The sequence below is a fragment of the Mauremys reevesii genome, linkage group 9, assembly GCF_016161935.1.
Source record: "Mauremys reevesii isolate NIE-2019 linkage group 9, ASM1616193v1, whole genome shotgun sequence".
Lineage (NCBI taxonomy): Eukaryota > Metazoa > Chordata > Testudines > Geoemydidae > Mauremys > Mauremys reevesii.
In genome coordinates, this window is record NC_052631.1 from 6,839,939 (window position 1) to 6,852,422 (window position 12,484).

General features: G+C 62.5%; 1 protein-coding gene across 1 annotated transcript; it reads left to right on the top strand.

Moving 5' to 3' along the window:
- The first annotated feature begins 1,632 nt into the window (after window positions 1–1,632).
- On the top strand, window positions 1,633–8,123 carry LOC120371892 (phospholipid scramblase 2-like). Its single transcript, XM_039488326.1, has 7 exons — window positions 1,633–2,068; window positions 3,075–3,149; window positions 3,545–3,737; window positions 4,083–4,194; window positions 5,819–5,918; window positions 6,579–6,637; window positions 7,997–8,123. Exons 1-7 carry the CDS (start codon window positions 1,633–1,635, stop codon window positions 8,021–8,023), a joined length of 1,002 nt encoding a protein of 333 aa, XP_039344260.1. The 3' UTR covers window positions 8,024–8,123.
- The last annotated feature ends 4,361 nt before the right edge of the window (window positions 8,124–12,484 follow it).

Here is a 12,484-nt window from a genome sequence, read left to right on the forward strand (position 1 = left end):
TGCTATGGGCACACTCGCCCAAGCCGTGGGGTTCCTGTTCTTTAGGGTGAGCAGCTCAGCCCCAGAGCACCTGCTCGCCGGCCACATGCGGTCCCTGTGGTGCCAGCCTGGCTGGTGGAGCTCTGGCATTCCCGGGGGCATCAGTGGTTTGGCACATGCGCAGCTGGATTAATTCCTACTTTGCAGGGCAGCTCTGGCCAGCCCCTTCCCCCTCGACTGGCCATTAACCCGCCCTTTGCCTGGCCCAGACATGGCGCTTTCCTTTCCTCCAGCGCTTTGGGGGTGTCTCCTGCTGGGTTGTGGTTTGCGCTGCCCGGGGAGAGCCCTGGGATCAGTCCTGGAGCATGCTGCAGATCTGTGGGCACACGCGCCCACTCCACCCCCGCCATGCTCGGCCAGCCGGCAAGGGAAGGAGGCCACCGTGACCATTCATGCCCAGTAACGGCTGCGCCGGGAGGACTGGCCCCCCTTTGGATTCAGCCAGACGCGCCCTACACGTCCGTTTGCAAACTCCCCCATCACTAGCCGCTGCTCCAGGCAGTTCCCAGCCGGCTCTGGGGCATCCAGCACGCGCTCACCAAGCCGCCTCGGCCTCGGCTGCTCCGGCTGCGCCTCTCATACGCTGCATTCGGGGGGCCGTGCACCGATCTCAGGAACCAAGAGGGGCTCTGGCTCACTCCTCAGCCCTTAGCCGCAAAGCCCTAATCCTTGCCGGCTGCCCTCCCCACGGGGCCAGGAGCAGCCACCCAAAGAGCCCCCACGGGAGACGCCCCCAAAGCGCCGGAGGAAAGGAAAGCGCCGGGCAAGCAGAACAGCTATTTGCTTAACCCCCCGTCCCGGCTGTAACGAGCCAGAGTCCGACATGGGGTTCGTGGGGGGAAGGGCAAGGTTGCTTTGCCACAGCAGGCGCTGCCGTGTGAGGGAGCCACAGTCACTCGGGGGGGGGGGGGTCCAGATGTGGGCTCCGGAGCCGGCGGGGTTGGATTGCCCCCGGCTGGAAGCTGTTACCATGGCAGAGCTGTGGGGTGCCGTAGCAATGTGGCTGGCCAGCAGCCATGCCAGAGCCAGCAGCCCTAGGATGTTGTCCCTCTTCTGTGGCGGGGAGTCCCACAGGGCAGGGGGAGCCCAGCGCGGCCAGGATCTGGGCTGAGGATTCAGCAGGCCCCATTGGATAGGTCGACGCAGATTCGCAAGCAATCCCGTTTTCTCCTGCCCCCGTGGGCCTGGCAGCCCCCTGGCCTGGCCTGGCTCACATGGCACCAGCGGGCAGCCCTGGGCACTGGCCTGGCCTCTGGCTGTAATGTCACTCTGCTGGGTCTCCCCTGCTGCCCTGATTAACATCCCCCACCTCCCCCCGCCCGACGGGCCCCTCCTCGCCAGAAAGCTGCTGCTCTCTCCTGCCCTTCGCTGACCCCTCGGAGCCAGAGCTCTGCCCGCACAATGGGGGAGATCCGGCTGGTTGGGATGGCAACGCCGGCGGGTGGGAGGGACGGGGGGCTCTGGTGGGGGCTGCGCTGCTGGAGGGGGCTGGCGGCACAGCTGCAGAGGGGCCAGGGAGTTTGCAGAGCAGGTGCCCTCCAAACGCCGAGCTCCTGCTGCCTGGGGCCTGCCCTCAGCTCTCGGCCCTTCGGGATGGCCGCACTCAGCTCCCAGCCGTCTCCCTTCGGGCACCTGACGCGGGAGAGGCACATCCAAGCGCTGGCGAGGTCCTTGAGGAAGGAGGACGGGTCTCTGGCTAACCAGGCTCAAGAGCCGGCCTTTGGGAGCAGCCAGGGGAGCCCGGAGCCAGCTGGGCGGGTTGGAGCCGATGCCCCTTCGAGTGCCGAGGACCTTGGCCACCAACTCAAGGGCTGGAGGCGGCCGGGAAGCGAACGGGGTGGGAGTGCCGGGGAGGAAGCCAGTGAGTCACCTCTGCCGCGGCTGGGCTGGCGGGGCAGGAGAACCCGCAGACGGAGCCCGGAGCAGAGCTTGCAGCGGGTTCAGGAGGACGACGACATTCCCCCGCTCGGGCTGCAGGTGCTGGCCGGCGTCTCCCAGCTGCGCATCACCGCCCGAGCTGGGCTCCGCGGTAAGGCCCAATCCGCTGGCCTCGGCTCCCCGAGTGTGGCCCTCGCAGCACTCCCCCATCTCATCCTTAGGAGAGCCCTGCCGCGATCCCAGGACCCAGTCGGGGAAGGGGGCGCATGGCTCATGGGATTGGCCGCGGGGAGCAGAGCCTTTCAGCCCAGCTCCTCTCTTCAGATCCGCCCGGCAGCAGGGAGCGGAAGCTGGTGCCTCCTGGCAGTGTCGGGGGGGTTCACGCCGAGCCAGGCGCCCAGATCACAAACGCCAGCACCAGCCAGGCCCGGGAGCCAATAGGGACAGGCCCCCGAGTGCGCTGGGGCCGTCTCTGAGGGGAGGAGCGGCCCCCAATCTCAGCTCCGACCTGCTTGTCCAGGGCTGCCCAGAGGGGGGGCAAGTAGGGCAATTTGCCCCGGGCCCCACAGGGGCCCCCATCAGAATATACTATTCTGTAGTATTGCAACTATTTTATGGAAGGGGCCCCCGAAATTGCTTTGCCCCAGGCCCCTTGAATCCTCTGGGCGGCCCTGCGCTTGTCTCTGGGGTTGCAGATGGCCCCAAATCAGCATGGCCCCGTGCAGTGACAGCCCCGCCCGACCCTGCAGCGCGGAGGAGCAGGAAGAGGGGAGCAGCGCGGCCAAGGGGGGACGATGGGGGGGGTTGGTTTGGCAGAGGACGCACCGGGAGCTGCCTCCCGTCATGGGCCCGTCCCCTGCGCCGCGCAGGCTGAATGTCAGACCTGTCCCTGGGCCGGGCACTTTGTGGGATCTCTGGTACTTAGACCGTTTACCCCCAGCTGGCCAACGTGTGATGGGCCCACCGGCCCCCGTCAGCCCCAGGCCACGGGGCCACGAACACCCCCCGGCCCGGCCCCAGGGGTGCTACGTGCCGGCCCTGCGTGAGGAATCTGAAGGCGCGATGCCGGCTAGCGACATTTCCTGCCCACCCAGCCCGGCACAAGCACAGGGGGCGGGGGGCGCACGGCTCAGACGCTGTCGCTGTGACTCTTGCAGGGTTCGCCGGGGACCCAGGGAGAACGTACGTGGTGGGCACCGCGCCGGCAAAGGGGCTGCTGGTAGCTATCGAAGGTAACTGGTGCCTCCCCCGGCCCATTCACCCCCCTCACTGTCACTAGCCATGGGGGGGAGGGGCATTAAACCCTCCCAAATGGGGGGAAAGGGTCTGGATAGGAAGCCATGGAAAGGGCAGAGCCCATCCCCCAGTAGGATGTGCCCCCCTCCCCGCAGACCCCTCCCACAGCGCCAGAGATCCACCCCCCCCTTCCCATCCCCCGTGGCGCTGCCTTGGCTCAGGGCGGGGAGCAGCACAGCCCCCCAGTGCAGGGGGGCAGGCCCCTAGCACAACCCCCTCCCCCGGCATCGGGGCACAGGCCCCTAGCGCAGCCCCTGCCCCAGCATTGGGGCACAGTCTCCCCCATGTGTGATGGCCGCCAGGTCTGCACTGCTCTCTGTGCCCACCTCAGAAACCAGCCGCTTGTGTCTGCACCTGTGTGGCCCTGCCCGCTCCTGCCGCATCCGCCTCCGGGACCCGCAAGGCCAGGACGTCCTGTGGCTCCGACGGCCCTTCGGGGCGGGCGCCAGCTGCCTGGGCTGCTGCCGGACGGAGATGCGGGTGTTCGCCGCCGGTGACCAGCTCGTAGGCAGCGTGCGGCAGAGGTGAGGGCACCGTGGGCTCGGGCACCGTGGGCTCGGGCACCAGAGCTCAGGAAGGGATTGCTCCTCAGCACGGAGAGGAGCCAGGCCCCACCTGGACGAGTGGCTGGTGGAGGCAGCGTGGGTGAACCGGGGGCAGCGCCACCCCCACCACTCCGAGGTACCAGGGTTTGGCCACTGGCAGGCATTAGGCAGCGGGGTGGGGTGGGCGGGTGGATGGACCAGTGATCAGACCCTGCCCCATGCCCAGCAGTGCAGCCCGGGGGCTCCAGCTGCCCCTCTAGCTGGCACAAGGCTCTCTGCCCTGCCCACGGCCTGGCTGGACCACACGCCATGCTCTGTGTCTAGGTGGGGCATCCTTGCCCATCGCTGGGACCTGCGTGACCCCCACGGCGCAGCCACCATGAGGGTCCGAGGCTCCTGCGCGGCCAGCCGCTGCTCCTCCAACCAGGAGTTCCAGGTAAGGGCAGCGCATCTCCCTGGGGCTCCCGCCAAACACAGACGTTTTGGGCTGGATGGGGGTGGGGCTTTCTGGTTTCCACTGGATTGTCGACACTCTCTAGACAGCAACACGGGCTCCTTATATATCCTCTACCCCGAAGCTGGCAGCTGCACTCCTTGCCAGGAGGGCTACTCAGTGTGGGTGAACGTGGGCAGGAAGGAACACGCCAGAAGTAATCGGTGTAAAGTCCACAAGCACCCAGACTGAATACTGTGTCCAGCCCTGGGCAGCCCATCTCAGCAAGGATGCAGCGGGACTGGGGAAGGTTCACAGAAGGGCAACAGAGATGGTCAAGGGTATGAAACGGCCTCCATGTGTCACGGAGTCCCCGATCGATGCTCTGGAACTGCTCCCCACAAAGCCAGGCAGGACTTTGGGGAGCCTCCTCTCCCTTGGAGCAGACTGTCTGCAGGGCAAGAAGCTCACACGGCTTCACCTCTTGGGTCTCTCCTTGGAGCATTCAGCATCCTCTGCCCCTCCTTGCGCTTCCCACAGCGAGTCCGCCCAGGCGGGGTCCGGGGGAAGCCAGAGAGTCCTGCACCCCCACTCCGCAATCAGACGTGACTCTCAGCCAGCCAGTAACACAGAGGTTTATTTAGATGACAGGAACACGGTCCCAAACAGGTCTTGCCAGTACAGACAACAGGACCCCCCTTAGTTAGGTCCAAGCCCTGTCGGGGCTCCCCTCCATGTCCCAGCCAGCTCCAAACTGAAACTCCCTCCAGCCTCTCACTCAGCCTCCCCCCGGCTCCTCCCCCAGCCCTTGTCCTTTTTCCAGTTTCCCGGGCAGAGGTGTTACCTGGCCTCCACCCCCACTCCTGGGTTCTCAGGTTACATGCTCAGGTATCCTCCCTTCCCCAGGGCAGGCCGTCCCAGCACAACTCCCCTGCAACCACTCAGCATTCACAGAACACAGCAAGAACATTCCCACTTCGTCACACCGTGCAAAGAGAGATTAAAAAGACGGGGCCCATTCAGCTTAGAAAGGAGATGACTAATGGGAGGTATGACAGAGGTCTATAAAATCATGACTGGCGTGGGAAAAGTGACTAGGGAAGAGTTATCTGTTCCTTCCCACAACACAAGAACTAGGGGTCACCCAATGAAATTAACAGGCAGCAGGTTTCAAACAAACTAAAGGAAGCATTTCACACGATGCACAATTAACCTGTGGAACTCCTTGCCAGGGGATGTTGTGAAGGTCAAAAGCATAAGTAGGTTCAAAAAAGAACTGGAGGAGTTCATGGCCGTCGATGGCTAGTAGCCAAGATGGTCAGGACACAACCCCATGTTCAAGGTGACCCTAAACCTCTGACTGCCAGAAGCCAGGATTGGAAGACGAGGTGGATCACGCCATAGCTGCCCTGTTCAGAACACACACACACCCCGACACACGCAGCCAGGACACTGGGGAAGATAGGCCACAGGCTGACCCAGTAGGGCAGCGCTTATGTTCTTATGTAGTCTAGAGACGATGCTAAGCTGGGGCCTGGCTAGAAACCCCATGGGGGACGTCCACAGCCCCAGCCCATTGCTAGCACGGCCTTGGCACTGAGCCGCTCGTCCTTGTCCACCCGCCCAGGTCACCTCCCGCGCTGGCAGCCCCGTGGCAGTGATCTGGAAGAGGTGGCCGGGTTTCAATGAAGACCGGAACATGGACCATGAGTTCTTTGGGGTGGACAGTAAGTGGGGAGCGCAGGGCAGCCAGGCTGCCAGGGAGAGCCCCCCAGCAGTGCTTGCCTCTGGGATGGGCAGGCTGGCCGGGCTCTGGGGGCAGGCCAAGGTGACCACACGCCGCCGGCGGGGTTCAGCGCTGGCCATGCTCTCCACAGCGCCCCCTAGCAGGACAAACTCCGCTGCTGTCGCTAGAGAAGGTACCTGGTGCATGTCACCCTCCAAGCAGGCCTTGCCCGGGGACAGTCACCATGGAGATGGGCACTGGCTTAATTTCCTCCCGTCCCTAGTAGAGGCTGCTCCTTCTCCAGCATCTGCCCCCAAAGCACCGGAGCGCCAGCAAGGACAAGGGAACTGGCCTCACCCAGAGAGTGAGCTGCTGGGAGAGCCCCAGGGTGGTGGCGAAGAGCCCTGCTGTGTCTAGGCCACCCAGAGAGCAGAGGCTTTCCCCAGCCCCCCAAAGCCCTTGCCAGGGAGAGGAGCAGCACCTGGCTGGAGAGGATGCAGACGGGCCGCTCACCCCCGGAGGCAGCAGAACATCCCATGCGGGAGAGGGGCCCCCAAACCCGAGCAGTGGGGCTGCTCTGGGGCCGGGAGGGCGCTGGCATCGCCCCCGGTACCCATAGCTGAGCTGTGGGCAACGTGCCCTCCCACCATCTCTCTGTCAGTTTCAGCAAAGCTGGGGGCTGAGGACACCGCTCTCCTGCTGGCAGCAGCCTTCCTCCTGGTAAGTGCCAGCAGCCGAACCCTCCCCACCCGCTCACGCGCCAGCCCTCCACTCCATGCCTCTGCCCCCTGCTCGCACTCATGGGCTGGCCACCCTGCCAGCAGCTCGCGTGGGCCAGAGCCCTGGGGCAGGGACACTGAACCTTCCAGCCCTACCCCGGCGAACAACCGCAGGGGTCAGGAGCGAAGGGGCCTCGCCAGCGACCCCTGGCAGCAGGGCGCCTGGGTTCAACTTGCCCCTTAGCAAACAGCTCTGTCGAGGGGGCCTGGGCGAGCTCTCCTGGCTGCTGCCCGGCATACGTGGTTTTACCTAAACTCACTGCCCCGCACCCGCCAGCTCGCTGCCTCAGTTCCCCTCCGGTGCCTGGTTACACTAGACCCAAGACAACGCAGCTACCGGCCCCCTGCCAGCCCTCCTCTGCACCATCCTCCCCGCAGCCCACACACCTGCACGGGCACTGAGAGGGGGATGACTGTGCACAGGCAGGATTCGCGTTGCCTTTTCCTCGCCGTTCCCCCTCTCCCTCGTCAGCTGTCATGTCTTGTGATGTCCTTAGCCACCTCGCTTTGACTGGCGCCCGCTCCACAATGCGTACCGTCTCCGGCCGGGTGCGTGCAGGGCGCTGCACACCCACAGCGCACCAGGCAGCAGCATCAGTGTGTTTTGTCGTTAGCCGTAATCCAGGGGGACGCTCCCGCCTGTTGAGTGGCATTAGGGCTTTAGCTTCTTGCAGCCAGCCACCACCAGAGGGCGACATGTTCACCGCAGAACCGGTCAGCCAGGCCAGCCAGTAGGGGGCAGTGAAACCCATGGACACATGGATTCTGCCCGCTTAGCGGGCTGGGAGATGCATCGTGGCAGCGTCATGAACCCCCCCCAGACAGCAGCCTGAGCTGACCGGTCTCACGCCAGGCTTTGCCGATAACGTCTCTGTCAGATCCCCAGCTGGGGGAGCCAGTGACCCCTAGCATAGGACGTGGCCGGTTGTGTCTGGTGGCGCCGCGGGGCTGGCCACAGAGCCCATGCCACCCATGGAGCTTAAACATTCCTCACTCCCCCCGGCCCAGGTGGTGATCGCTTGGATCAAGGCAGAGCCCGGCGGGCTGGGACCGGTCTCCCGCGGCCCCCTGTACTGCCGAGGAGGGTAGCTGCAATCCGCTCCACTAGGTGCCCGCTGGGCACTGGGCTGGCAGTGCTCTTGGGTTCGTGCCCCCTATCATATTTCCCCATCCCCCGCTCAGAGGAGTGGGAAAGTCAGGTGCATAGGACGCCCCCTCGATCTTTGTGTGGAACGCAGGGATTAACCCCCCCCCCCACACACACACACACTGTTTGTAACCTCTTCTCACTGCTTCCCAGAACTTCATGTTCTTCGAGATGAGCTGAGGAGGCCAAGAAGAGACCTGCTGGGAGCCCTGCCATGCCAGAGACACTGGGACTAGTCCAGCAGCTCCCCCGGGAGTTACGGAAATCCCACCAGCGAGGCACAGGCTGCTGCTGCCTCGCGAACGCCGATCTCCTTTGGCGGCTGGGATGGCGCTCGGCACCTGGCTTCACACATGCTGCTTTCACTGGAGAACCTGGACCCTGATGTACTTTCTGTCTATCTTAGGTGCATGCGTGGCCCCACCACCAGTGTGTCAGAGCCCCTCCCAATCCTCAATGCAACACCCCTTGGAGGCAGGGCAGGTATCCCCATTGTACAGCGGGGGAGCTAAGGGAGATGCCCAAGGTCACACAGGAAGTCGGTGGCAGAGCAGGGAATTGAAGCCAGGTCTCCCAAGTGCTAAGCTAGAGCCCCAACCACTAGGCCACACTACCTTTCCCGAGTCACTGTAAAATCCAGCACTGACTGGGCCCATTGCGGACCCCACACGCGCTTTTCATACCCTGAACGCTACGGTGCGTGGCGCTGGGAATCCTCGACGGCCTCAGCGTCACAAGGGCAGGCAGAAGGAGCCAGTGAACGATTCAAACCCAACACAGGCCAGGGGAGCGGGCCGAGGCAAAGCGTTCAGACATGGGGAAGGAGTATGCCGGGCCCAGGGCCGGAACCTACTGGGCGCCATAACCCATTCTTGCCACAGCCCTCCCAGATTGCTCTGAGTAACTGACACTGGAAGGCAATTAAACCATCAAATCAGCTCCTGGTGGACGTGGGGTTCCCCAGTAAATCGTGGAATGAGAGTTCCCCTTTGGGCCGCTGACGGCTGGGCAGTTGCACCTGGAAGGGGGAGGGTTTGGTGCCAAACCACCCCAGGAGCTCTGTGGGGAATTGTTCCAGGGGTCAGCAGCCCCGGTCAGAATCAGGGCTGTGTGGTGCTGGGAGCTGCACAGACACAGATGAACCCGCAGTCCCCACCTCGAAGGGCAGCTGACTAAACGCAGGACCAGATGTAACAAATGGGAGCAGCAGGACGAGCGAGCGACTGGAGTAACGAGGCCGCGGGTAATGGGGTAACAGAGACAAGCCCTGCGCGCACTTCGCTGGTACGGGTCAGTTCATGAACTAGCTCTCGAGTGCAAACGAAGCCGTGAACCAGCTCACTGACCAGTCCTGAGCCCTGCTTGGCCACCCGTCTACACTAGCTGATGGCAGGTTCCCAGAGCCATGGGCCAAGCGACGGGGGGGTGAGTGGGGTGTATTCCAGTGCCACAGACCTGTAAGGGGTTACCTCTCGAGGCAGATTTCCCAACTAACCAGCCCCTGCCCAGCCAGCCCCGCCCCACGCATCTTTTCCTTTCCTTCTAGCACAGACCCTGCTGCAGCACTTGGGTGCAAAAGTCTGGGGGCGGGGGGTGCAGCTCACACCGAACCCCATATGTGCAGGGGAGAATTTAGCCCAAGGCCTCTCAAACCAGGACACGTGTTGCTCAGAGGGACCTCAGACCCCAACCAAGCTGGACTCAGCATCAGCCCTATTTTACAGAGGGGTAAATAGGCTCACGGTCCCAGCGCTAGTCAGTGGCTAAGCCAGGAGTCTTGGCTCCTAATCCCCTGTGAGAGGGGCGACTGACTCCCCAGGCGAATGCAGGGCTGGCCTGGAGCAACCTTCTCCAGGTCAAGCTCCCAAAGCAGAGTGCAAACCCAGCAGTAGTTTTAAAGGCTACATGCTTTCAAAGGAGCCCGCCCCTGCTGGTTTACCACGATTCCCCTAACCCCGGTGATGTTGTGGCCCGAGGCCCTTACCACTCGCTGCGTGGAGGCCGCCTGCCTGCTCTGTCCCCTGCCCCATATGACGCAGATGCATCAAAAGCAGGTTTTCCCTCCCTGTTCCCGGTCAGCTGAGAGGAAATGATGGATTTCCCCTTTAAGAAAGGGATTTATGGGAAAGTTACCAGGCTTATAAAAGAGGCAGCTCATGTCTCTCTCTACAGAGCTTGCTGGGTTTCTTGTGGTCAGGGCTGGTCTTTCAGGGGAGGTGAATTAAGTTGCCTTTTAATAAATGGAGAAACCTGGGGTTTTTCTAGGATAACCTGTCTCCGTAAAGCATCAGGTGCCCTCGTGGACCTGGGAAACAACTTCTGGGCTCTCATTGTCCCCCTCCCATGAGCTTTAGAGAATCACTTCACCCCGAGCCTATACAGTGGGGATCACACTTATTCAGCTACCGCACATGAGCGGGAGTGGCCAGCATTCAGTACCGTTACCTGAAATCCTGAGACCCTTTCTCTGCCTGTGACTTTGATGGCTCATTTTTGGCCTATTCCCATCCCAGCGGGGACAGACAACTCCCTTGGGGCAGCTTGGATTGATGCCCCTTCTCTGCTGGTAGGAGACCCAGCATTTCTCCTGCAATGCTTGGGCAGCGTTTTCTCCCCCAGGCTCTGGTCAGCTACCAGCGACTGATCAAATGCAGCACAGAACAGGGTTCGTCGTGCCAAGGCTCCCTGCATTAGCTGGCTGGAAAGCCTGCTTCGTCTGTGGGCCATCATGCTGGCTACTCTCCGGGAGGTGAAACATAGTTCTGAAACCCCAACCTGATGTAATGCTCTGCCAGCAACTCTGGTTCTTGTAGAGATGCCTCCCGAGTGTTTAGAAATAACTCCCTCCCTCTCGAGTCTATGGGAGAATTGACTTGCTGGGTCGAGAGGTGCTGTGGGACGTCACGGGGGCAGAAGGAACGGTGGGCTCTCATGGAGCCAGGGCTATGCCAATGGGCCCGTATGCAGAGCTAGAGACCTGGAGCTGGCCTGCGTATTCACTGGGGAGCCAGGGCTGAGGACGGTGCACTGGCACGATGCATTCACAGCCAATTGTTTTGCTAGGGAGGCATGCAGCAACATTTTGTACCAGTTGGCGCCTTTTCAAGGCATGTGGCTTGTCCAGTCTATTTATAGGTGCCCGACCTGCCAAGACTACGGACCCTGCATGACCCGTCAGCTCACACCGTGCAGCTCTTGGTGGGCGGTTTAGGTGTACGCTGCTTTGTGACCGCCGCTTTGATGCTCTCACGACGGCCCCACTGCTGCCATCTCCCTCATCGGGCTTTGGCAAAACACTTCCCATGAAGGGGGGTTGGCTAGTGCACATTGCTGGGTCCAAGCCAGCTCCAGTTTGGTGCCCTTCCCAGCACACTGGGGACAACATCAGTGCCAGAGCTTTTGGAGAGGGTCCAGGGGCCGCGCCCGGCCTGATGAAGGGGGCAGGGAGCGCTCGGTGGCTGACAGCTCCTGCTTGAGTGGTCTCTCGAATGCCGCTGGGCTTGGTACCATAATAATCTAGGCATCTTAGTATTTCAATCCAACCCAGCACCCTGGCTCTGCAAGGCCAGCGCTCTCTCAGCCCAGCCTTTTCGGGTTCCCTGCTTTGGGGGCCCAACCTACCCTACCTTGGGCCTGCGTTTCAGAGGCATGGAGCACTCGGTGCTCCCATGCGCTGTAGCTTGAGTGAGAGTGGGAGACAGACACAGACAGACCCTGCCTTATTCCTTGAGGAAGCTGAGAGACCCTGGCCCTGATTTTCAGGAGGGCACAGCACTTCCCCTCCAGCTAAAGGCAATGGGAGGGGTGGATGCTCCGATCTCTTCTGGCCCACACGGAGGGATGGACCCAGGGGCGGCTCTAGAGATTTTGCCGCCCCAAGCACGGTGGCATGCCGCGGGGGGCGCTCTGCCGGTCGCCAGGAGGGAGCCACGGGACCAGCGGACCCTCTGCAGGGACGCCTGCGGGAGGTCCACCGGAGCCGCCTGCCGCCCTCCCGGCGACCGGCAGAGCGCCCCCCCACCCCCCGCATGCCGCCCTAAGCACACGCTTGGCGCGCTGAGGCCTGGAGCCGCCCCTGGATGGACCTGATGGAGACTGCAGGGAGCAAGTCCTGCCCAGGCCTGTCCTGACCCAGCAGGGCTGACTGCAGCGCCAGGTGAAGAATTTGGGGGGCAGGCGGGTGAGGGGGCAGCACAGGCTCACTTGCAAGAGGCCTAAGGTGCTTCTCCTCCCCGCGAGGACGCTATTTTCAGTGCTCACTGCTGGCTGGTAAAAGAGCAGAGACCAAAGGGGCCAGGCAGCTCCCTGCATGGCCACATGGTCCCCTGCTCTCAGTAAGAAGTGGGGCTAAACAGACCATCCAGGGCGGAGGAGGCTGCTACTGTCATTTGCTGGGCCTGGATTTGAAAGCTGGAAGTAGAGACTCTTCAGGGATGAGACAAGCCCTTTCCCCGCCCTCCATGAAAACAGTCCACACTCTTGTTCTTGCAGGATTTTATTAGTGCAGCAAAACAGGCTACAAAAGACCAGCCCTGTCGAAACCCGCTTCTCACCATGTCCCTTTGTACCAGCCACCATGACACAGACATCTGTGCCCCCCCCTCCCTTTAGCCCCCGTGACTGCTTCGTTCTGAGCTCCAC

Bases quoted from the DNA above. Each gene is read 5' to 3' on its own strand.
- LOC120371892 (XM_039488326.1), top strand. From the start codon at position 1,633: ATGGCCGCACTCAGCTCCCAGCCGTCTCCCTTCGGGCACCTGACGCGG. The intron at 4,195-5,818 runs GTAAGGGCAGCG...CCACCCGCCCAG, and splicing joins CCTCCAACCAGGAGTTCCAG to GTCACCTCCCGCGCTGGCAG. The intron at 5,919-6,578 runs GTAAGTGGGGAG...TCTCTCTGTCAG, and splicing joins TGAGTTCTTTGGGGTGGACA to TTTCAGCAAAGCTGGGGGCT.